At 44.9% G+C, this 26,091-nt stretch overlaps 1 protein-coding gene across 2 annotated transcripts in view; it reads right to left on the bottom strand.

Moving 5' to 3' along the window:
* Window positions 1-10,855: 10,855 nt before the first annotated feature.
* Cndp1 (carnosine dipeptidase 1) overlaps window positions 10,856-26,091 on the bottom strand; it is a 31,623-nt gene continuing 16,387 nt past the window's right edge. Inside the window, exons 6-12 of one of the 2 annotated variants that reach the window (XM_021648773.2) lie at window positions 24,730-24,930; window positions 23,533-23,617; window positions 20,412-20,572; window positions 17,896-18,060; window positions 16,607-16,748; window positions 12,470-12,617; window positions 11,068-11,204 (exon numbers count right to left, since the gene is read on the bottom strand). In XM_021648773.2, the coding sequence (XP_021504448.2) occupies window positions 12,487-12,617; window positions 16,607-16,748; window positions 17,896-18,060; window positions 20,412-20,572; window positions 23,533-23,617; window positions 24,730-24,930 (885 nt within the window). In that variant the 3' untranslated portion in view covers window positions 11,068-11,204; window positions 12,470-12,486. Of the gene's footprint in view, window positions 11,205-12,469; window positions 12,618-16,606; window positions 16,749-17,895; window positions 18,061-20,411; window positions 20,573-23,532; window positions 23,618-24,729; window positions 24,931-26,091 lie in introns of both variants that reach the window. The other variant, XM_060376891.1, reaches the window with a different exon arrangement.

Here is a 26,091-nt window from a genome sequence, read left to right as displayed (position 1 = left end):
CCTGTGGGGATGGGGGAAAGGAGAAGGAAGAAAAATAAGGAAGGAAAGAAGGAGAAATGTTCAACCCTAAATGAAACACCCATAACGTACTTGGGAAGGATTAGGTGTGGCCTTGTTGGAGAAAGTGTGCCACTGGGGGGTAGGCTTTGAGGTCTCAAAAGCCATGTCAGGCCCAGGCTCACTTTCTGCTGATGCAGAGCACTCAGCTTCTTCACCTACAAGGTGCCAGTGCCTCCATGCTCCCTGCCATGATGATGATGAACTAAACCTCTGGAACTTAAGCAAGCTCTGATTAAATGTTTTCTTCTATGAGCTTGTCCATGGTCATGGTGTCTCTTCACAGCAATCAAAGGGAGCAAAAAATGTGTAAGAGCCAGGGCTGGAGAGGATGGCTCAGCGGTTAAGAGCACTGGCTGCTCTTCCAGAGGTCCCAGTTCCCAGCAACCACCTGGTGGCTCACAGCCATCTACAATAAGATCTGGTGTCTTCTTCTGACATACAGGTGTACATGCAGACAGAACATTATATACATAAAAAAATATTTTTTAAAAAATTTAAAATCCAGAGGATGGCTGCAAGGAAACTGTTTTCTGAACACAGATGGACAGTTGCACACATGAACTCACAGCAGTCATGACAGCATGCACATGACCTGTGCGGGCTCAAACCAAACCAAATTCCAGCCTGAAGAGATGAGGTGGGCACAAGGTCCCCTGAGGTTGACACTTGTAATAGCTGGAAGAGAGAGCCTGTTTTCTTTTGTTGTCTTTCTTTTGTTCTTTCTTCCTGTTGTTGCTGTCAATAAGAAATTTACTTATTAAAAAAAAAAAGAAAAAACCCAAGTGGAGCATTGTCCAGAAAATTATAACGGCTTTACTTATAATTGTCATAAAGTTGAACTGTTGAAATGTGTTCAGTGAAACATTTTGCAGGTGTGAATGCTCTGCATCTTGTATTTATATTAAAAATTCACTCACACAAATGGAAAACTTTTAATAGCTGATTTCTGTCCCCTATTTTTCCACTCGCAATCATATACTTAGGTACCTTTTGACCCCATGGAAGAAATATGTAATTTTCAGAAATACTGATAACAGGAAGAAGAGGGAAAAAAAATTTAGAATGAAACGTTTCCCCTCATAGTGGACTCTTAAGCACGTTCTCCGCATATGCGGCGTACTAGCTGGATATCTTTTGCCTAAATTGTTACACATTTGGTATGGACACACAAGGTGGTTGGTATCTTCAAAAAGGCCAACCAGATAGGCCTCACTTGCCTCCTGCAAAGCCCTATTAGCTGCACTCTGCAAGAGCAGATTTGTTTTGAAATTCTGAGCAGTTTCTCGCACCAGACTTTGGAAGGGGAGCTTGCAAATGAGAAGCTGAGCAGACTTCAGATAGCCTCAGATTTCCCGACTGCCACAGTACCAGGCCTAAAATAATGAGGTTTCTTTAGTCCTCCAGAAGAGGGCGCACTCTTGTGAGTGGCTTTTGTAGCCAATTGTTTCCAGCGTGCTTTACCACCAGTGGATTTAAGGTCTGTCGGCTTTGTACCCGCCATGGTGTGGGCATCTCCTTACTTTCCTCCACAATAACTATGATCAAAGTACATTGTACAAATTTTCCCTTCTCATTTTTAAAATTTTTTTTTTACTTATTACAATTTATTCACTTTGTATCCCAGTTGTAGCCCCTCCCTTGTCTCCTCTCAATCCCACCATCCCTCCCTCTTCTACTCCCATTCCCCTCTCCTAGTCCACTGATGGGGAGGTCCTCCTCCCCTTCTATTTGACCCTAGCCTATCAGGTCTCATCAGGACTGGCTGCATTATCTTCCTCCAGATTTTTTGACTAATAAAAGTTGCCGAAAAGGAAAACTGAAGATGAAAAATTAATAAAAACTAAAGTATTTATAAATGTAAAAATACCCATGAAAATTGATAAAAATAAACATAGTATATCAAATGCCCATTGTGTAATAGACAATACTAAATGTCCTACGCATGTCATTTTGCTACAATGAAGACTTCTCATTCCTGCAAAGGAAACACTTGTGACCACATCTGACCAAGGTGACAAGTATGGAATGACATGGAGAAAGTGACAGGAGGCAGCTCTCCACAAGGCGTCCTGGGTCAGGAAACAGAGGGAAATGAATGCTGGCCTACTTTCTCCTGTTTGCTCTGCCCAAGGCAGAACCGTGGCCTTCACCTTCAGTCCGGGCCTTCCCTCTTTGATTAAACCTTCTTGGAAACACCCCCGCAGACACACCCAAAGGTGTGTTTCTATGCTGATTTTAAATGCAGTTAGGTTAAATGAAAACCACCACACCAACACTTGTCAACATAAGAACACATTGCTCTAAGTCATAGCATTACAACCTTGGCCCCTCAAGTCTCATTTCATCTTTTACTGTAGAATTCATGTACTCCATCTCTAAAAGATCCCATAACATTTAGCAGTCTCAATGTTACTCCAAGTCCAAAGTGCTTGTGGGCACAGTGGCACACACCTTTAATCCCTCAGGAGAGGCAAAGGCAGTTGTATGTAGCTCTGTGAGTTTAAGGCTATCCTGCTCTATTCTATATTGTGAGTTCCAGGCCAGCCAGCCAAATCTACACAGTAAGAACCTACCTCAAAAAAGAAAAAGAAAAAAAAAAAAGTCAGTTTCTGAGACACAAAACACTTAACTAGGCACCTCATGAAGTGAAACTACAAGTTTCAAACTTTCAATAAACAATCAAAAAGAATAAGCATTCTTCTTTGGGGGCAGGGCTTCTCTGTGTAGCCCTGGCTGTCCTGGAATTCCACTAGCCCAGGCTGGCCTATAACTCACAGAGCTCTGCCTGCCACCTCTGCCTCCAAGTGCTAGGAGCAAAGGCGTGGGCCACCATACCCAGCTTAGAATAAACATTCTTACATAGGAATCTGAAAAGATAACATGCGTATCTAAAACAAAACATCTCTGGATATTTTTAGAACTATTTTGCATAGGTATGTGCATGTCTGTGCATTCACATCTATATACATACGTGTATGCAGGTACATGTGTACATGTGTGAAAGTATATTTGGTGCATTGCTGATTGCTCTCTGTATTGTGCTCTCAATAGGCAGGGTCCCTTGAGGAGAATGACCTTGAATGTTTTAGAAACAGACGTTTTTAGTTTACTTTGTATGTAAGAGTGTTTTGTATGTATGTATGTATGCACATTATATGTGGTCCTGGTACGTGAGAAGGCCAGGAAAGGGCCCTGAAACTGGAGTTGTGATTATTGTGAGGTACCACGTGGTTGCTGCTTTAGCACAATGTTCTTATCTGTTGAGACATTTTTGACCCTCCTACATGCTACCAATTTCTCTTTTTGCTTATGTGTTTGTTTTTGTTTCTCAAGGACTTCTCTGTGTAGCTCTGGCTGACTCACAGTGTGAACCAGGATTAAAGGGTTAAAGGCATGCACGCCCACTGCCCTGCTGCACGTGCCTGTTTCAGTGTGGCTCTGGGCAGGCCCAGCCAGCATCCCACAGACTGAGCCTCCGCCCCCTCATTTGGATTTAATGGAGTTACTAATATGGCTGTGGTAAGCCTCTCGCTGTACTAGTCTTCTCTGTGGCTCACTGCAACACTCCTCCACCTCTGTTAGGGTCCTATTGCTGTAGTAAAACATCAAAGCAACTTGGTGGGGGGAAGAATTTTTTTCAGCTTATGCTTTCATATCACAGCCCATCGCTGAGGGAAGTCAGGACAAAACAGGAACTGAAGCAGAGGCCAAGGAGGAATGCTTCTTACTGGCTTGCTCCCGGTGGCTTGCTCCCCCTGCTTTCTTATAAAACCCAAGACCGCCTGCTGAGGGGTGGCACTGCCCACAGCGAGCTGGGCACTCCCACCGCAACCCTCAGTCAGGGGGAGGGGCTCTTAACTGAGATTCCTTCTTCACTGACTCTAGCTTGTACCAAGTTAGAAACAAAACAATCCAACACAGCAACCCTCTTGGAAAATTTTTGCCTATAAAAATCCTAGCAAAAGATACAAATGAGTATTGATGTAAATAAGGCCTGGTTATTAGAAAAAACATGTTAGATCAATGTTCACTTCAGAATTTTTCTTTGTGTTGTGGTTAAAGATTACGAGTGTTCTGGGATGTGTACTCACACATTTGGGGATAAAGTGGCATCACGCTTGCCATGTCTTTTTGAATAGTTAAAAAATACAAATAAGGGCCAATTAAGATGGCTCAAGGAAAGACACGTGTTATCCGAGATGGACAGTCTCAGTTCAATCCCAGGAACCCATGGGAAAGGAGAAAACCAAACTGCCCTCTGCCCTTCATACAGAGTGGGATGTACATGCCCAAACTTTCTCTCTTTCTTTCTCTCTCTCACACATACACGTACATAAAAACAATAAATAAATAATTTTTTTAACTTATTTTTATTTTACTTTTTTTTAGTTTTAGTTTTTCAAGACAGGATTTCTCTGTGCACCCTTGGCTGTCCTGAACTTGCTTTGTAGACCAGGCTAGCCTCAAACTCACAGTGATGTAAAGGCATGTGCTACCATGCATGGCTACTTTTGGGTTTTCATGATAGAGTTTCTCTATGTGACAGCCCTGGCTGTACAGGAACTCTCTTTGTAGACCAGGCTGACCTTGAACTCTCAGAGGTCTGCTTGCCTCTGCCTCCCAAGTGCTAAAATTATAGGCACACACCACCCAGATTTGAAGACTTTTTTAAAGGAGGATATTCGGCCCAATATTCTCACATCTCTTTTTTATAATTAGGGAAAATACTTTGTCAATCACAGGCCAGAAAGCTTTTCTGAAGTACTTAAAAGTCCAACATTGTTCATGTTGGACCACATCTTCTGTGAGATTTGTTTACCTGATGACAGGTGAGAGAAGTGGTGGAAAAGATGCTCGAAAATTGGCAGAAGTCTTGAAGATATCCCTTAGGAATGTTCTTTCCTACCCTGAGGCTTGGGAGAGAAGAGTGTGGCTCCAAGTTCTACTTTAAAAGGCGATATGATATGATATGATATGATATGATATATAACATAATATAACATGACATCATAATGATATAACATGACAATGTAATACAATATAATATAACACAACATGGTATAATATGACACAATATGATATAACAACATAACATAACATGATATATTATAACACGATATAGCATAACATACTATAAAATGACAGTGGCTCTTCTTTCAGAACCTTGCTCCTCTCTTTTCACCTGATGAAGTATCCCAGATCTTTGCCTTCTGGTTCTGAAAGTGTGGGTGTAACTAGACTTTAAATAGTGCCATTTTTTTACAATAAAAATTTACAATTTGAGAGGGAGGCTGGTCATTCCTGTGACTAATTTCACGGCATCATCTAACGTTTGAGATCCATGTAACAGTTTTGCTACCCAAATGCCCACTTACAATAACAGTGTGAATGTGTATGCTAAACACCCACACTAGAATTTTAAAGCTTAGCTCCTTCTGAATGTGTTTTGGTGAATTTCAATGTGGGAGGTGAGATAATTTAAAACTTCATATTTTCTACTATGGTGAAAGGCATAATTTCTCTGACATGTTTCTTTTCCCCCATCTAGAATAAGGAATTACACTAGAATAATGTTTTAAAATAAGATTTGTCGACATAATGGCATTTTTTCCTCTCCACTTCTACCCAAACTAAAATAGTTGAGGAGCATTTATTTACTTATCATAACTGTTAAAAAATTATAGTCATTACATCTACCATCACTTTTCTTTATAAAGCACATCATTTCATCACTGAAAATCTCTTGTGTTCCTGTCCTTGTGCTCAACCCATTAGCAAGGCTTTTGGAGCTGAGCAGAGTACAAAACACGTGCAACCCAGCCTCTGCCTCCCAGGGTCTCACCTTCAAGAGGTGTTCTTCATCACTGCAAAGTGGAAGGCAGTCTGTCTTATATGCTAGGGAATCTGCAATATTCAACATGAATTTGCAGACTTGATCAAAGGGCAGAACAAGCAAGTGGAAGCCTTTTCCCCATGGTTTGAGTTTTCATGTTATGAGAGGCAGCGGCATTAAAAATCAACAACTCAGAGTCAGAGAGATGGCTCAGAGTGCTGGCTGCTCTTCCAAAGGACCTGGGTTCAATTCCCAGCACCCACACAGTAGCTCACAATTGTTTGTAACTCCAGTTCCAGGGGGACCCAACACCCTCACACAGACATTCATGCAGGCAAAGCACCAATGCACATACAAAATAAAATGAAAAAAAGTTATGCTACATCTAACCATTGGCATATTAACATAGAGGCAAACATTTCACATTCTTTTACATAGTCAAGATGTAAATGTACCTTAATTCATTAGCCATTACACATTCAAAGATACTATTTAAAATGTTTTAACATTTGGATGTGGAGAGCTGGTTCGGTGGTTAAGGGCACTTGCTGCTCTTGCAAAGAACAGTTCAGTTCCCAGTATCTGCAGACAACTCAGTCTTTTGTAATTCCAGCTCCACGGGATCTGATGCTCTCTGCTGACCTCTACTGGTACCCGAATACATGTTTGTGAACATACAAGACAGATACAGTCACACACATGTAAATAAAAAGTCTTTAAAGTATGTATTTCACACAAAATTCACTTACCATTAAACATCTAAAGTAGGGCAGTGCCCTGATTACTAAAATGGCACCCAAGCATTCTTTGGTTTTATCATACAACAGAGTTTGTTCCGGGCATTGCTTGTAGGAGAAACTGCTCACGGAAGTCAGAAATCAAAGAGCACAACATTGATTTCACTTTTCGAGTCATTCTTATTTCCCTTCTAGGAAAGCTGATGGCCTCTGAGTCTGGGTCAGGTGCTGTGTGTGGAGTTTACACGGACATAAACTCAGCCCAGTGTGTGGCCCTGATGAGTGGGTCAGCAGTCTTGCCCAATGGGAAGACTCGGCAACATAACTCTTTGATTTCTTGGTTGGTTGGTTGTGAAATCTGCCAATTTTGAGATGTTGCCACTCCATTGGAAAGCGCTTAGCACCTTGTGAGGCTCCTGTCTCAGGGGTCTGGTCTACGTTGGCTTCTCTGTGGCTGCTGAGTTAGAATGGCCTCTGTTGGGTGATTTGTTTCTTTCGAGTTGGACAAGATTACTGGTGTCTTAAATCAGAGTAGCTGGCATGACCCATGGGAGACCCCTGTGGCTCTCCAGCAGGAGGTAGGGCCTAAGAACATTCCTTTAGGGAAGGCAGAGGCAGGAGGCTCTTTGAGACTTGCTGGCTGGCCAATCTATCTAAATTTTGGGTGCCAAGTTCAGGAGAACACCCTGTCTCAAAATATAAGGTAGAGAACAACTGAGCAAAACACCCAGCAACACCACCCTCTGACCTCTACATGAATGCTCACAGATGTGCGCATGTACCTGCACACACACACACACACACACACACACACACACACACACACACGTGCACAGATGAACCCACAATTACAACTAGACTGATGATAGCTTGGCAGGTAAAAGTGCTTGCTGCCAATCCTGATGAGCTGAGTTTGGTCCCTGTGTTGGTTTGAATAGGTATGTCCCTCGTAGATTTATTTGTATGAATGCTTGGCCCAGAGAAAGTGGCGCTATTAGGAGGTGAGGCCTCGATGGAGTATGTGTGGTCTTTCTGGAGGAAGTGCCTCACTAGGGAGGCCAGCGTTGAGGTCAGACATGCTCAACCTACCTGCTGCCTGCAGACCCAGATGTAGAGCTCTGAGCTCCTCCAGCACCGCGTCCACCTGCACGCTGCCAGCCTCCCACCATGATGACAATGGACTAAACCTTTGAACTATAAGCCAGCCCAAATGAACTAATTATAAGTGTTGCTTTGGTCATGGTGTCCCTTCACAGCACTGAAACCCTAACTAAGACAATCATCTAAATCCACATGATAGATGGAAAGACCTGACCCCCCCCCCAGTTATTCATGTAGTAGCACTCACGTGTACCCACACATTAAGCTGTCATCTGAAAAATAATGAGGAAAGAGGTGAGTGTGGATATCTCCGGAGAAGGAGAAACAGAGAAGGCTATGAGACCACTCTTAGCTGTTGAGGAACTGGAAGTATTAGAAGAACAGGGTTATCCAGACACAGCTAGGAAGGGAGGGTATGAGGCCAGCAGAGTAAGTGGAGGTGATGGTGGGCAGACCCTTTTTTGATGCCAAAGATCATTCTAAGATCACACAGCTACTCCGGAGTCGGAGTCTCCTGCTGGATCCAAATGACAAAATATGATGTTGTGCAAGCAGAAAACAGGAAGGGACCTTTGTTATAAAAAAAAAAAAAAGCTGCAGCAGGACATGTAGCTTTTGACTGGTCTTTTCCTAGGACAGCTGTGAAGGGAGCTCCAGGGCTTTGCCGTTATCCTAGCCCATGGCCATTTACAAAGCTGCAGCACTCCAGAGAGGAAAGTCACGGGTGAGCAGAAGTTTCCGCGACTGGTGGATGATTGAAACGGGAAAAAGGATGGGGGATCCGGCTCTCAGGAGAGAAGACCACCTGAGCACCCAGATAATACAAAAACCATGGACATGCTGGGTATACCTGGTGAGAGCAAGGAGAGGAGGGCTGGAGCAGAAGCTGTGGGTGCCCTGGCTCACTCCCCTCTCCCAGCTCGTCTGCAGAGACATGGCAAGGACGCTTGCACAGTCCCGTGGACACTCAACAGGTTTCCAGACTATTACATTCGATTTTTTATGAAAGCAGTATGAAACACAAATATTCCAAGTCCTTCATTTCCTCCAGTGCATCGATACTGCTCAGCTGTACTCAGGAACCCCTAAGCTTCACAATAGTGACACATTAGTATACTACATCTCCTAGCTAAGCTGGATGGGTTGTCCTCTTATAATGCAGTAAGGATTACCTGACTGACACTGTGCTGTGTGAATGAGAGTGCCCCCAGAGGCTCACATACTTGCATGCTTGGTCCCCAGTTGAAGAACAGTTTGGGAAGGATTAGGAGGCGTGGCCTTGTTGGAGGCCTCACCCTGAAGGTGAGCTTTGAGGTTTCAAAAGCCCATGCCAGGCCTGTCTCTCTCTGTTTCTCTCTCTCTCTCCAGATGAGGATCTCAGCTTCTTCTTCAACACCACGCCTGCCATGAATGCCACCAGGTTCGCCACCCTGATGTTAATGCAGTAATGCTCTAGAACTTGAGCCAACCTCAGTTAAATGCTTTCTTTTGTAAAAGTTGCCTTGGTCATGCTGCCTCTTCACAGAAGCAAAACCTCTAAGACAGAATGTTACAAGATGCCCCAGGATAGGATATATCGAATGATCACTTAATGACATTTTTGAAAACAAGTATTTTAGTCCAATTTTTTGCCTTCTTATGACTGGTTAGTTGGCCTGTCCAGGAGCTGGGAAGGTTTCTTACCCCTCTTATGTGTAATGAATGTTAATAACACTCTTTTTCCTGAGCCCTGCTGCAGCCAGGCTATGGAAGCCACGTGGCTTAGGGTGGGGTGGAAAACTGGAAGAGGCTCACTCTGACCATGGCTGGCAGAGAAACATGAACTCAGGACTCGGGCATGGCAAGACTGGTATTTTCTAGGTCCAATTTTCGATCCACCTCCCGCCAATATCTCTCCTCTCCTGTTTGTTGAGTAATCAGCTGAGACAGTGCTGGTCTCATGGAAGCTGCAGAGAGGAGACTAAGAGAATACATTGTTCTTTGGTCTCACTGATGGGCTAGACCAGCCCGGCAGTGAGCCCTTGGACTCTGACCACTGCCTGTCCCCAGCGCTGGGGTTACAAATGCTTGCCAATGCACCTAGCTATAGTGTGGGTGTTGCAAATCAAAACCCAGGTCCTCATGCTTGTGCAAGCAAGCGTGTTGCCCACAGAGTCATAGCCTCAGCCACCATCTTTAAGGTCATACAGAAATTTGAAAAGTGACATTTCAATAGCTAGCAGATGGCAGAAAGATGAGGGAAAACATGTTATGGGTTGTTTTTATTTGGAACCAATAAGAGAAACATTTAAAATAAGCCTTCAAATTCTTCCCTATTAATGTCATTTAAATAATGAACTTATAAAGAATGGCTTATTTATATACACTTGACTTTAAAAAAAATTAACTTTTTGTAGTATTTGCACCGTCGAGCCCAATCAAGCCAAACAAGCTGGTTAGCTAAAATGTTTAAGGGATGCAGATTTAGCTGAGGCCTTACCTTGAGACTGTCTTGCTGATGTCAGGGTTCATTAGCTCACTTTCTAACACTGGTGCTACCAAAAGCTTCTGGCAATGTGGGTTCAGTCACTGAGCAAAATTTCAATAGTGTGAGATCCTATCACAGTGAATTCCGCTGCTAGAATGGTGGATATTCGTGTGTGCAGGTCGGGGCTTTCCTGGCGGGGAAGGAAGAGGAGGGGCGGGCTTTCCTGGCAAGGAAGGAAGAGTGGTAATCTAGGAGCTGAGCAGGCAGCATCAGTCTCGGCAAATCTGAAGAAGTTTGGAAGTAAGGAAAAACTCATCTTTTTTGCACAAGGATTCCAGACGGCAGGAAGGTATGAATAGTGATCACTTCGCTTCGGACTGTTGGAGAGACTGGAGAGAATAAATGAAGGGAAGACAAGTTAATACAGAGACATGCCCTGGTAACTCTTCTGAAAATGAGTCCACGGAGAAACTGCAGCCCGTGGTGGAAGCCAGCACTCGCCTTATTAAACGAACAGAGGCAAAGGTGATTCAGGTCCAGAGACCTCAGTTGCAATGATTGGGCACCGCAGCTCTTCAGGGTCTGAAAGGCAAACTGGAGGTCTGAGCCACTGGGATTGAAAGTGAGAATCTGACAGGCTGAGAGACGTCCGGCTTGTGTTAGAGGGCTGTTACCAACCCAGTCTCAGCCTGTGGCACTGGATTTGGGGGAGTGAAGGTCCAGGTGGCTGTGACTGTAAAAAGGTGAGGGACAGAGGGAATAGTAAACCATTTCCAACATCGCTACCTTTCAAATGTTTTATTTCTGGTCCAAATGTCCCAAGACATGTGAAATGGGAAGGAACAAATACGTCACTGGATCCACGTTTTCTGTTTCCAGCTTTGCCCAGGGCCTGATGGGGGAGTTGTGCCGGAGCACACTGGAAGGTACTTGCTGTCATGAGCGCCGCTTTGACAGCTCCAGAAAAAAAGCGGCAAGTAATTTGGACCCCTGGATGTAGTTGCACCTAACAAAAATGAAAACAAGGAAACACATTTGCATCCACATGAAGAAGGGAAAGCACCCAACCATGTCCACAGAGAAATTGTAAGTGTCATAAATCCAACTAAAGTACTCAGCATGCTTCTGAGATCCTAGGACCAAGCCATTTGGTAAACCCAAAAGAAAAATGACTTTATTATTAGGAAGATCTCCAGATGTGCTTTCAAATGACAAATCCTGGGTCTGGAGAGATGGCTCAGCAGTTAAGACCACTGTAATTCCAGTACAGGAGGCAGAGGCAGGCGGATCTCTGTGAGTTTGAGGCCAGCCTAGTCTACAAAGTGAGTCCAGAACAGCCAAGGCTATAGAGAAACCCTGTCTCAAAAAAAAAAACCAAAAAAAAAAAAAACCAAAAAAAATCATAATAAATAAATGGAAAGAAAAAGAAAAAGCGAAAGAAAAACAAAAGAGCACTGGCTGCTTCTTCAGAAGTCCCAGCAACCACATGGTGGCTCACAACCATCTTTAATGGGATCTGGTGTCCCCTTGCAGGCATACATGCAAATAGAGCACTCATATAAACAAACAAATAAATAAATAAATACAATGTTTTCTTTTTTTTTAACTGACAAATTGGAGCTGGGTGTGATGACACACACCTTTAATCCCAGATAATTAATCTTGGAGTTAAACCGGAAAAGGCCCCATTTCTCTTTTTTGTTCTGGCCCCTCCTTAGTGGGAGGATCCCTGGAGAGCCATGCCCCACCTGGCTTTCTTCAGTTTCTTACCTTTGACATGACAGAGACTCAAACATTCTTGTTTCTCATTAGTTTGGAGATTTATATAATCTGTTGATCTGTTCATATCAAGCTTTCCTAAATATCCTTTGTTATGCACCAAATGTCACAGCCTCCAAATCTGTATGTTGAAACCCTAACCAGCTGTGTGACAACATTGGAGGGAGAGCCTTCCAATGAGATGATTAAATTTAAGTGATGTCGGGGGATGCCCCATAATCCCCTGGGGCTGGTGAATTTATAAGGGAAGAGGCACCCGAGCCCCTTGCTTGCCTCCAGCAGGACCATCCCTTCCTCTTCATAACTCCTCTCTCCTCCTCCTGGCCGAGTTGCCAGCGGCCTGGGATGAGCTTAACCTGGTATTCCCAGCCTACGGAACTGGGAAGAGACGCCTCAGGTCTCTAAGCCACCAGGTGTGTGGCTGGCCAGCCTCACACAGGCAGGGGGCAGGCAAGCTCCAGTGGAGCTCTCTGCCGTCATGGGTCATCTCACCTGTTGATCTTCTCGTTCTAAGCGTGCTCTCCGTCATCCACAGAGCCCAGCGGGAGCATCATCACACTCTTTTGTGTGATGTCCTGAAATATTTTAGCAAGTGGAATGGTTGACCCGTCCTGGATCAGATCAGGGTCGACTCCAAACACTAAAGCACAGGACAAGAAGGCATTAGCGTAAATCATCCTGACAGGGCTGTGCGTGCAGTGCAGTGCTTGTCTCTATCTCTCTGGGGTCTTGTCATGTAGCTGGTGAAGAATTCACTACAAAGCCCAGACTCCTGTCACATGAAAAGTCCCCTGCCTCCCAAGTACTGGACTTAAAACTGCAGGTGACCATTCTTGGATTAAGATTTTAGTTGTGAACCGAGGAGAAAAGCTTGGAATGTAGAGAAATCACAAACGTGGCACACACGCACTTCTCTACAGCGCCGACTCTGCTCTCCTCCCCTAAGCATCTAACATAGCTATGGCGCAGCACCGAGGACCAGAAAGTCAAAGACCATGCTATGCTTTTCTTTGTTTCTTTGATTTTTTTTCTTTTTTCTTTTTGGAAATGGCTTCTCTGTGTAGCCCTGGCCGTCTTGGAACTAGCCCTGTAGACCAGGCTGGCCTTGAACTCACAGAGATCCACCTGTGTTCTGAGTGCTGGCATTAAAGGAAGGAGCCAGGGGTACCTTTTATCCACTAATGTAGAAAGAATTTTCCTGGGAAGAGGTGAACAAACATTTACTCATTCTAGCCAAGGCATCAACAACCTAAGAAAAACAATTCCACCCAAGTCTAGTTTTGTGTCCTAATGAGTCCAGCTGGTATCAAATGCAAGAATATGGGCAGCTTGCAGGTAGCAACACCACCAAAGAAAAGTGTCTCCTTACACCAGGAACTGGTGACATCACGTCTCCTCACGGAGGAATGTGGCGTCTTACATCCTCTGTGAAGGTTTTCGTGTGGCCTGCCTTCTGCTGCAATTCCTCCTTTAACAAAGAAACGTTAGTCTCTCTAATACTGTGAGGGTCTTCTGCTGGTAATTAGAGTTGTTCAGACTTCAAGAGAGAAACTACTGTGTCGGGCAAAGAAGACAAAGTTCCCTAACAGATAACTGCACTCCAGACTAATAATATTGCGCTCAGCTTTCCTTGTTTATATTCTTGGATCTGACTGAGAACCCCACCCAACCTTGTCTTGTTGCCTCTTCTTAATCTTTTCGACTCTGTGAAAGTTTTCTCAGGATTTTCTTGTCTTTCACGCCCTCGTCCCTCTTCCAGGGTACCAATCAGCTGTTTTACAAGATGGCCCTCAGTGTGGCACAGTATCATATGTTCCCATAAGTGGAAGATGTTGTACATATTTTGACAAGATTCAACATGATATGTGTACATCCCGTTATTCTAGTTTTGCTTCTGTTGTGATAATGTTCCAGACAAAGACAGTCTAGGGGAGACAGGATGATGTCACTTTACAGTTCCACATTTCAGTTTGTCACTGTGGGGAACTTCAACCAGCTAGTTCTGTCACAGCCAGAGTCAAGAGGAGAAGGAAGTGAATGCACACATGCTCACCTGCTTGCTCAAGACCCCCTGCACAGGGAGCAGTGCCACCCACAGCGGCTTGAGCCTTCTGCATATCGAGGAATTAACACCCCGCCCACTATTTCCACAGGCCAACCCAATCCAGGCAATTCTGTGTGGAGACTTTTTTTTCCAGGTGATTCTCTCTCCATTGCGTCACGTTGACAGCTTAAGACAGTCATCACATCCATGAATTAGGTAGTGTAGAAGTGGAATTGTGTGGTGGTTGTATGCTAACACGTATAAAGATAGCTTTCCTCACCTATCATCCTAATGCATTATCTTTTTTTTTTTCTAATTTTCAAGGTACCTCATGAAGTACTTTCAGCTGCTGCCCTTGATACTAAATAGAGACAGCTCTGAGAAGAAGTTGCCAGTGGTGGGGTAGAAATGGAAAATAAAGAAATGAAATACAGCATGCCGCCTCCTCCTTTTTTTTTTTTTTTTTTTTGAGACAGGGTTTCTCTGTGTAGCCCTGGCTATCCTGGACTCACTTTGTAGACCAGGTTGGCCTTGGACTCACAGCCATCAGCCTGCCTCTGATTGCTGGGACCAAAGGTGTGCTTCAGCTCAGCCGGCTGCCACCTTCCCTTTTTAAAATTAGACTTAGGTGTCTGGGTTCTGTGCCTGCTCCTCTGTGTGTGCTCCATGTTCAGGCCTGCTGACAACGAGGGTCAGCAAGGTGTTGAAGCCTCTGCACCTGGAGGTACTGATGGTTGCAAACCACCATGCAGGGAACTGAACCTGAGTGCTCAAACTGTCTCCAGCCCCAAGTCACCTCCTTGAGACTCACAAAGGCAAGTGAGAACGTGTACAGAAGCGATGGGCCTCTCGGCAAATGGCTCTGTAAACTTTCATTTCCTCTGGAGCCTGGAGAAGGATGTTGTGAGGGCAACAGGGAGTTCCAGGTAAGATGTATCCTGTGCTCACAATCCTGTGTCCTGCGTGGTAGTCACTCAGCATAGACCAAGAAGTGTCCTGTGCATTCCAGCTGAAGTATTTCATAACTCTTCACGGTATTTACCTTTGCTGTTACAGACACATCATTTCTCAGCGGCCTTCAATTGCTGTCCTGACTCTTCTCCTTGACATATCATTAGCAAAATATCTGTTAATAATAGGACCATTAGGAATGATGGTAAAGAGGAGATGGCTCTAAATCTTGGATTTATTCTGTATTTTTTTGAAGTCTGAGTACCTCAACCCCAGAAGAGAGTTTGTGCTTCAAGAAGGTCTGGGCCAAGCTTGAGAGATGACACGGTGGGGTAGGAGGACTTGCTGCTCTTCCAGAAGATCTTGGTTCACAGTCCACACAAGGACTCACAACCATCTATGACTTTGATCCTAGGGGGTCTTCTGGCCTCTAGTTGTTGCACATATGCAGAAAGAGAACCCTCTGTTGCATGATATTTTATCCCATTGTGAACCCTGAGATCGTGAACTGGAAAAACCTGTTTCTTGTTGTGGTGTGGCTCAGCCCTAGAAACCATTTTTAATTTAAGAACTTTCTATAAACAAAAGCTAAATAAAGCCAGCCATTAGTCAAGAGGTAGAGAAAGCAACCAGATGACATAAGGAAACACAGGAAGGAAGAACATTGAGTTCTTCCTCTTCCATGTGGAGAGGGAGAAGGGGCTTTTTCCTCCTGAGATGTTGGCTGAGGAGGAAGAACAGCTGGGTGTTTTCTCTGCCTTTCTGAGTCAGCAGGCTGTCACCCTAGTATCTGGCTTCTGAGTCTTCATTGATAAAAATCAGACAAGTGATATTTCTGTTTTTTAAAAACAGGGGCCCTCCTACATGGCAATCTCAAATTAGGCTAAGAGATTGTTCATTCTGCTTACAGCTAATACAAATAAATTTGTGGTCTTTCCCAGGAGTCTCGGACTGCATAACAATTTTCTCTGTAATCTAGTGATGGCACTTGTGAGGCCCACAGGAAGCACAAGTAAGAAGCAGCCTGTCTACATAATACTGTGCCCTGAATGATGGTTAGTCTTAGTTGTCAGCTCAACTGGGTCTGGAATCAACTAAAAGGGAAGCCATGGGGCACTTATTTGAAGGATGCTCTGATCGGGTTATCTGAGGTGAGATGACCCACCCTAAATGCGGGTGGCACCCGCTGGTGGCTACTCTGGTGAAGGAGGCATAAGGAGGAAGCTTTGGTTTTGCTTGCTTGCCTTCCCTCCTCCTGGCAAGTTCATCAACATTGCTTCTGCTCTCTTTCACTGCTCTCAGAACGCAGCTCCTTTGGGCTTACCAGGTGGACTGAAGGCACAGCTCTCCAGGAATGTGCCAGGTGTTCTGCCCCAGGTCAGCACCAGCCGCACAGACTAAGCAGCTCCTGGGCCCTTGGCCTCTCCACTGTGAGGCAGGCATTGTTGGAATGCCCAGACTATCATGAAAGGCAGACAAATGAACTCCCTTTTAATACATACTTATGCCATTGGTTCCTTCCCTCTAGAAAACTGCAACTAATGCAATTTGGATAAAGAGGACAGTTGCTACTTGAGTTTGACAAGTGTCTTGGCCCCATTGCAAATGTGAAGCAGAGTGTCCTCAAGTCTCACCTGTTCTGACGGCACTTCGTGCTGCGAGGTACTGAGTGTCATTGATGTTTGCCGTCCATGGGCGGAGTCCTAGCACCATGGAGATGGTCATCTTGTTGGAACTGTTTCTTTCAGAGAACATGGCTTCCAGGTGTTGTTTCACCTAGAAGGCGACACTGTCAACAGTGAGAAAATGCTGGGTCTTCCACCAGAAACCAGTGGAGAGCCAACCTCATGAGTGGGTGCGTGTGGGTGTGAGCCCTTAGTCACCCACTGCGACAGTGAGCGGGGCTTGTCCAGAGAGGAGGTGTGCGCTAACTACCCCTCAACCCTTGTGCCCACACAGCCCGTGATCCAGAGTGGTATGCTCAAAGTTAGGGAACCTAATTTAAATGCAGTCCCTCAGTGGCAATGTCCTTGGAGTTTTCTGTTTGTGTGGGTTTTTTTGTTTTTGATCTAGTTGCACTCTAGTGAATATTTGGGGGACTTTATACATCATGGAAAATTCTGAAAAAATGGGAGCAATTCCAAGCTAAACAAACTGCTTTACTCCTATCCAATGGCTGCTGAGGAAGACCTCCTGGGAGGCTCCATTCATTCAATCAGCTCGTATTTATTATCATCAAGGTGCAGGGATGGGCCTTCCTTCGAATGAGACAAGGCGTGTCCTGCCCTTACAGAATGTGTAAGACAAAGCAGCGGTGTTCCAGAAGAAGGAAAGAAAAAGGGGGAGTGGCAGATTGGAAGGGGAAGGAGATGTTTAGAGTACAATTAGAACACAATACCAGGAAACGGGAAAACAGAACTGAGAGACTGGGGAAGGCAGTGAGCTATCTCCTCAGCTCCCTTATTCAAGAGTCCACTTTCTGTGAAAGCCATTTGAGGTAAATTAATAATGGGCTGATAACGCAGATGGATAACGCCTTCCAGATAGTACTTCCCTAACAATGGCTGCTTTTAACACACCAATTTCAAACATCACGAGATAACAAATGATTGGGCTTGAGATTTTCTGGCTCCAGCCAAGCGTAGTCAGTTACCCACTCCATCTATGTGTAAAACCAATCTTGCCTTTATAGCTGCCATCTAATTTTTAAAAATATTCCCATCATTGCAACCGCAAATGGCAATTTCTCTGACTTCTGTAATTGCATGTGTAATTGAGGAAAGAGATTTGCGCTGAGTGAGACTGATACTGGTTTCCTGACATTTGCTCCATTCTCTATATTGGGAAAAAGGAACTTCAGTAATAACACAGAACTGCTCAGTTTTCCATGGGGTGTGGGACCGAGAAACGGTACATTTCTTACCTGTGTCTCCACCACAGACAGACTCATGTGCGGGACCAGTCGGATTGAAAACTTTCCTATAACTCGGCTGGGGATGACTGTTTTAGCTCCAGGCTCATCAAACGCACCCTCGATGCCATGGATAGAGAGAGATGGGTACCTCCACAGGTGTGCCAGGAGTTCCTCCTAAACCATGCAAAGAACACGTGACTAACATCCAGCTGAGGGCTGGGCTGGGGCTTGGGTGTGGAGAGTACTTGCCTAGCACACACAAAGCCCTGGGATCCATACCCAGCACTACACAATCTGGTGGAAGGTGCCTCTATCCCAAGCATTTGGGAGGTGGGGGCAACAAAATCAGGAGTTCAAGGCCATCCTTGGCTCCTTAGTGAGTATGAGACCAGCCTCAGTTAGATAAGATCCTACCTCAGATTAAAAACAAGCCAGTTATGGTTGCACGTACCTTTAATCCCAGCATAGAGGCAAGCAGATCTCTGTGAGTTCAAGGCCATCCTGGTCTACATAGTGAGTTTCAGGTCAACTAGGGACACATAGTGGAATTTGCTCTCAAAGTAGATAGGTAGGTAGGTAGGTAGATGATGGATGGATGGATGGATGGATGGATGGATGGATGGATGGACGGACAGATAAACAGGCAGGTGGAAGGAAGGATTGGGACTATAGCTCAGTAGTAGAGCACTTGCTCAGCATGACAAAGCCCTAAACTTTTTCTTGAGTGTGCACTCTGTGCTTTTCCTCACAGACACAAATGCAAGAACAGAGAGGGGAAACATGAGCCATGGGCCCTGTTCACAGTGAAATAAACTTCAGCTGAATTAACTTGCTTGTACCTCCAGCATCGAGGTACCTGAGACCTGCTCATGACAAGTTAATTAGCATTAAGGTGACTATATCTGGAATAATAATACAGGCCGAGTTTCCCTTCAGCACATGAGGCAAAATGGCTGTCTATGCTGCTGCTCTACCCGGAACTTCTCCCTGTCAGGGGAACAGGTTCAGAAATTGAACCCAGGATCCATGAGATGACTCTGTGTGTACAAGCACCTGCCACTGAGTCTGACAGCCTGACTTTGGTCCCCAAGCACAAGTAAGACAGATGTGGGGCACACATCTGTAATCCCAGCACTCCTCCTGTTGGAATAGAGGCAGGGAGGAGCTCGTGGGCCAGCCAACCTGGAGTATACAAAGAGCAAAGTCAACAAGAAGGCCCTTGTTGTAGAAGGTTAAGTTGCAGGCAGATTTGGCATTTGTTTTCCTCAGGTCTAGATCAGCCCATCCTGGGGAGCAGTTGGGACAGTGCCTCAGCGAGATGGAAATAGAGAACCAACTCCTGAAAGTCGTCCTCTGGCTCCACATGTGTCTCTCACAAACACGCACACACACACACACACACACACACAACATTAATAATAATAATAATAATAATAATAATAATAATAATAAATGATGGATAATAGTTTAAAAAGGAACTGGATCCAATCATAAATTTCTAACCAGTGCTATCCACTGATAACGGATGTAGCAAATTTCATTTCTCAGAATTCCTTACCTAAGCCTTCAGTATTTAAGCCAGCTCCTTTCTAGTGTATTTGCACAAACTTAGCCTGTTGCAAGAACTACATTTCCAGAGGAAGCCCTCCGCTTGCAATCAGCATGGGTTTGCTGGCCTGCGGATGCCAACACCTGCACAGGAAAGTATCTTCGTAAAGGTTTAGTTTTATTAGTTTATTTAGTTTATGTGTACGTATGACTGTGGGGCAGCTGGGTTGTGTGCACATGGATGTAGCACAGTGCCTAAAGGGGGGAGAACAGGGTGTCCTATTCCCAAGAGCTGGAGGGACAGGTGGCTGTGAGCCACCCAAATTCGTGCTGCGGACTGAACTCAGGTCGTCTGCAAGAACAATACATGGTCTTAACCACGAAGTCAGCTCTTCAGGCTGCAGCAGATAAAGTATTCTTAAAGAAGGTGGAGGAGGATGAAGAGGAGGAGGTGGAGGAGGAGGAAGAAGAGGAAAAGGAGGAGGAGAAGGAATAGGAAGAGAAACTTTAAATTCTTCAGGAATTTCTGCTCTGATTCTAAGTTTCTTCACAGCCCAGGGGAGGGAATGCTCTGGCTTGACCATCAGCCCTGAAAGGTCTTGGGAACGCCTGAGAAAGTGATCCATTACAGGTTTTGGAGCTGTTGTCTCAGATGGCAGCTTCTAATCTTTGAGCATTCAGAAAGTTCAGCTCCTTGACAGACAGTGGAATGGGATTTAAATTAACAAATGCCTCAGAGAGACCTACTGTTGAATGAGTCATTATTCATGGTTAGACGGCTGAAGCCTGTCCCAGCTGCTCCCCAGGACGGGCTGATCCCGACCTGAGGAAAACGAATGTCAAATCTGCCTGCGACTTAACCTTGCACGTGTTCTAAGATACGCAGACCAACACCGTGTGGTGTTGATTAGATGCTTGAAGAACACGATTTGGGAGCAGCATTCCTCCTTCGGATCATGTGTACAGTCTGGTTATACCTTGGTATCAAACAGAAATTTCTCAACTTGGCTGCTCTTCTGGTATTCTTCTAGGTCCAGATCAATATTCTCATACATTGCTTTGTCCTCCTCTGTAATAGGAGCCATTTGGTCATAGATTCCAGGAATCAGGATGTGGCCTGATGAGTCCACCAGACTACCTAGGGAAGAGGTGCAGAAGTTACAAGTGTGCCAGGGCTGTACTCTGAGAGCCAGGCCAGGCAAGGCTGTGACAAAACTCTCTTGACTACCCCCAGGACAGACCCAGTGGCAACAATTTCCTTCTCCCAAGGGGTTGTGGTTCCAAAGTTCATCCTGAGTCAGACATCCCCCGTGGCTACCTCGCCAAGGACAGAACTGTCAGCCATCCCCTGTGGCTACCTCGCGAAGGACAGAGCTGAGACAAGCCAGCCTCATGCTTGCATTTTATCTCATCCTGAGGTAAAATAAAAGAAAGGAGAAACCAGTCTAGTAAAAAAGTTAATCATCAAGAGAGGAAAAAAAAAAAAAAAGAATTTGGTGCCAAGCACAGTGGCGCATGCCTGTAAGCCCAGCACTCAAGGAGGCAGAGACAGGCATATCTCTGTGAGTTTGAGGCCAGCCTGGACTACAGAATGAATCCAGGACAGTCAGGGCCACAAAAAGAAACTGTCTCAAAAAAACAAAAACATAAAATTAAACTAAAAATAAAAATAAAAAATCATCCATCCATGCTCCAAAATATGAGGTTGTAATTATCTGAATTCTTAAAAAAAAAAAGCTTATTTTGTTCTTGCTGAAGTTATCAAGCACAAGATACTGCCTGTGTATAATAACACTTAAGAAAAATTAATACATCAATAATAGATTATGTAGCTAGTTGGATAACAGAGAGAAGTATAGAGATGGACATAGATGGTTGATATATGATAGATAAATGATAGGCAGATAGATAGAAAGATGGTAGATAGATAGACATGATATATGGATAGATTGATAGATATGATATGATGGATAGATAGAAGATAGATGATACATAGGTAGGTAATTAAATGTTGCTTATTATTTCACTGTTAAATTTTAAGTTTGGGTCATGATGGAGGAAGTGTTAAAGATACTGATGAGGACTTTGATCAGGGCAAGCAGGCTACTTATACTGCCTGGGACTGCCAAGGCTGAGGGGTTTAACATGCAGGATCTGGACAATTCATCTGTCCAAACAATGGACAGTTTACATAACAAGCATAGTGCCCGATGTGTCAAACTGAGGTACTGTGTAACTTGTGAACATAAAAACAACAACAACTGCACATTTGTGAGCACCCCCACAGGAGGACTTTGGAAGAGGCCACTGCAAGAGAGGCCCCTCAAGTTTAAGTTTCTCAGCTTTCCAGGGACTCTACCTAGCAGCATTGATGCTGACAAGAGTTGCCAGGTAGGTCAAGCCTGGGAAAATTCCATCTCTGAGAAAACCTCTGTTTGCACAGGCTAGTCAACTGTCAGGAAGTCAGGAGCAGAGGTTCGGTGAACTGCAGTCAGCAGGCACATTGGCACCTGTGTGCCACACCAACCTTGCAAAGTGATGCCAAGTAGCACTCAGATATTTGGCACTATCAACTCTAAAGTCCTTCATGAGATAAGAGCTGTTTTCTCTGGCCAGGGCAGACCATTAGTCATCTCTGACGTTCCAAGCACATCTACTGTATCCTCAAAGTAACGCTGTGTGTGGGCTAGTTTATGTTAACTTGACACAAACTACCATCCTGTCATTTGAGAGGAGGGATACTCAGCTGAGAAAATGCCTTCTGAAGATCTGGCTACAGGCAAGCCTCTGGGGCATCTTCTTAATTAGTGATTGGTGTAGGAGGGCCCAGTCCATGGTAGAAGGGGCCACCCCTGGGCTGGTGCTCCCTGCCATAAGAAAGCCGGCTGAGCACTCCTCCCTGGCTTCTGCATCAACTCCTGCCTCCAGGTTCCTGTTCTGTTTGAGTTCTGGTCCTGACTTCCTTCGGTGATGAACAGTGATGTGGGAGCATAAACCAAACAAATCGCCCACCCCAAGTTGCTTTTGCTCCTGGTGTTTCATCACAGCAAGATTAACCCTTAAAACTTACTAGGGATACATGTAATGCTGCCCTTTGCAACTGAGGAAATCAGAAACTAAACAATGTAAGTAACTTGTCCAGTGCCGTCCAGCTTTCTGGCCACAGCTGGGCACTCCTACCGAGAACCGCACGGTGCTTGTGTACTGAAGGCCGGGCTATCATCAGGCTCCACTTACGGCACAGAGGCTGATGGGATAGGGCCTTGCTCCTGACATCACTTAACCCTGTTCTGATCTGTTGCCACTTGCTCATTTATCTACAGTCAGAGAGTCCCCTGTGTTACCCCATGCTCTAGAAGCACTGGAGGCAGCCAGGGATGGCTGCTCTAACTCCCTCACCTCTCTACATTCTTGACTTTGTGTATGGCCAGCTATATCAGAATATCCAATAAAAGAAGGTTTGTGGGGCTAGAGAGATGGACCAGGCAGTGAAGTGCTCACCATAGAGCATGAGGACCTGCATTTGCTAGCTTAAACCCATGTATAAAATACGGACACTGTGCCAGGGGTCATGACACACACCTACAATTCAAAAACTCTAGAGGACCAGGCAGGCAATTCTCTATGAGTTTGAGGTCATCCTGGTCTACACAGCAAGTTTCAGACTAGCCAAGGCTGAATGGTAAGACCCTGACTCAAAGAAAAAAAAAATCTGGGCCCAGTGGCATGCAGTTATAATCTTAGATTTGGGGAGGTGGAGAGAGGAGGCTCTTGTAGCCCAGTTAGCTTAGCCTAATTGGTCAGCTTTGGGTTCCAGTGTCTCAACCTGAGAAAGGAGGAATGACACCCTGGGTGGACTTCTGGCCTCCACATGCATGCACACACACAGGCACACACTTGCGTACTACACACATATGCATGCATACAAAGTAAACAGTATTAAAATAAGTAACAAATAAATAGAAGATAACTAAAAGCAGCGCATCACTTCACGAAGAGAAATGACATACCAAGCGGGCTTCATCAGTTTTTCTTTTAGTACAAACCTTCTCAGAGCCCAGGAGAACAAACAACCAATGCTCAGGGATGAGTTATTACCTAGAAGAGCAACCAAGTCAGCCATTGGTTCGTTGAGTACGCCACCAAAGGTGCCTGAGTGGAAATCTTGCTTTCCACACTTTACCTATAGAGCAGATCAAAGAGAAGAGGCTTACCCACCACCACGCTTCCTTGGTAAGAATGTATATTACACTTTCAAAAATATATAAACATGAAAGATGTTTCTATCTGGTTCATAACATTTATTTGTTTGTTTGTCAAGACAAGGTCTTACTGTATAGCTCTAGCTGTTTTGGAACTCACTAGTTAGACCAGGCTGGCCTTGAACTCAATCAGTCTTCCTCTGTCTTCTGGGAGTTAGGATCAAAGGTGTGTGCTACTGTGCCTGGCTGGTTCATAACATTTAAGTCTCATAAGGCCTAGGTTTGGATATTTCCATCATGTCACTAGTAAATTTTCATCCTGTTATTTAAGGAAACTAAAGTGGCTAACTAATGATCTACCCTGGTAGGACTTTTTTAAAATTACAATTTATTCACTTTGTACCCCAGCTATAGCCCCCTCCCTTGTCTCCTTCCAGTCCCACCTTTCCTCCCTCATCTCTTCCCTCGTCCTGCCCCCAGTCCACCGATAGGGGAGGTGTGGCTCCCCTTCCATCTGACCCTAGCCTACCAGGTCTCATCAGGACTGGCTGCATTGTCACAGGAAGGACCTTTTGTTATAAGTTGTATATACTTTCATAGGTTGCCTGTGTTACTGAAAACAATTGAAAAGAAAGAATAATCTTGAGCTGGCGTAAGAGGACTGCACTAAGTTTTAAGACAGGAAACTAAAGCTCAGGATAAAGGTATCTACACAAGGCTGAGTGTCACAGATTGATGCTTCTGATACCATCAGCCTTCTAATGCCTCTCAACCATAGCACTGTGGTTCCCGGCCACTAAGACCCGCAGGCACACGACAGGGAATGAATGCAGCCCAGCATCTGTCCAGGTAGTCAAGTGTGTTACTCCTGCCTTCACATCCTATACCCACAGTTCCAAAGGGAACTTCTGGGACTCTAAAAACAACCTTCAAGCGTACACACTCTAAGATTCCAGGAGTTTGTGAACCACACCCCTAGGCCCCACGGCTCTGTGACTGCCCAGACTGTGACCCCAAATAAAGCTTGCTGACATCCTCTTCAAGGTCCCCAGTAATTCCTCCATCCTGCCCACCGACCCTCCACAAGCAGTACCTCCACCATGAAGTAGCAGTTCCCACGGGTTCCGTAAGTGAGCGCGGGCTTCTTCTGGCTGATCCATAGGTTGTCTGAAATCACAATGTAGTCCACGCTGGAGAAGAAACGGTCCTTTTCTCTTTTGACAAGTTCCTCCAGGGCAACAGAACCAGCTTCTTCCATCCCTTCCAGGATGAACTTGATGTTCACGGGAAGATCCTGCATTAATAACAGAACAAAGAGATTGTACAATATGCCCAAGCAAGGTTTCATTTATAAGCTGTATTAAATACAGATACCTTAATACTTTAATAATCATCTATACTCAATGTATGGATTGTTTACCTTTCCAGCAGCTCTATTTACAGCAGCCAAGGAGAAACAAGGGTAAGGCCAGCAGATGGATTTCCTTTGATTTACTACTAGGGCAAAAGACATCCATACTGCGAAGCTTGACTGTGCTTCAGTAAGCTGGGTGGCAAGATGGGACGAGAAGGGGCAGAACAGAGGCATCCTTCCCTCCTCTCTCTCTCTCTCTCTCTCTCTCTCTCTCTCTCTCTGTGTGTGTGTGTGTGTGTGTGTGTGTGTGTGTGTAAGATATGTGTGTACACAGGTGCACATGTATGTGGAGGCCAGAGGGCTATGTCTAGTGTGTCCCTCAGTTATTCTCCAGCTTAATTTTTGAGGCAAGGTTTCTCACTGAATCTAGAGCTCACCATTTTGGCTACACTGACTGGCCAGAGAGTGAGGGGTCTTCCTGTTCTCCAAGCACTGGGGCTCTAGGCACGAGCACCTTTTATAGGGTCTTTTTGATTTGAACTCAAGTCCCAATGCTTGTGTAGCAAGTACTTTCCCAGCTGGGTGAGCTCCCCAGTCCACCTGAAAAGTGTTTTTGAATAAAGGTTACGATTACAAATTGCTCTTTGGTTCCATAATTTTGAGCATGATAGAGGAAAGCCCTTTCCCTTGAAAGATTGTTAGGCCTCAGGGTAAGTCTTCTTTCCAGAATGTTATTTCTCAACTGTTCTGAAGGACCTGCTTTCTTTGTTCCTCGAAGGCTTTGATCTTGCTGCAGAACGGATGGATCTTGTGGTTTTCACTACAGCATGCTGGGCATGGAAAGCCTCCTTTGAAGTTTTGATCCTTTCTATCTGAATACTTTGTGTATCTTTGAGAGCACAGAGAAGGATTTGGAGAACTCTCACAGTTGTGTGCTGAGAAGGGACGTGGTGCTATAATGATAATCAGCCTAGGGAGTAGGTCTGGGCTGCCACGGAGCAGAGACAAGTACAGAATGGGAAGAGCCCTGTGCCTTGGGAAGAAGTGACTGTTGGTCACCTATTTGGATGAGGGCGATGGGGAGTAGAATTAGCTCCCTGG

Source organism: Meriones unguiculatus, chromosome 2, assembly GCF_030254825.1.
Source record: "Meriones unguiculatus strain TT.TT164.6M chromosome 2, Bangor_MerUng_6.1, whole genome shotgun sequence".
Classification (NCBI taxonomy): domain Eukaryota; kingdom Metazoa; phylum Chordata; class Mammalia; order Rodentia; family Muridae; genus Meriones; species Meriones unguiculatus.
This window is presented reverse-complemented; position numbering and strand designations above follow the sequence as displayed.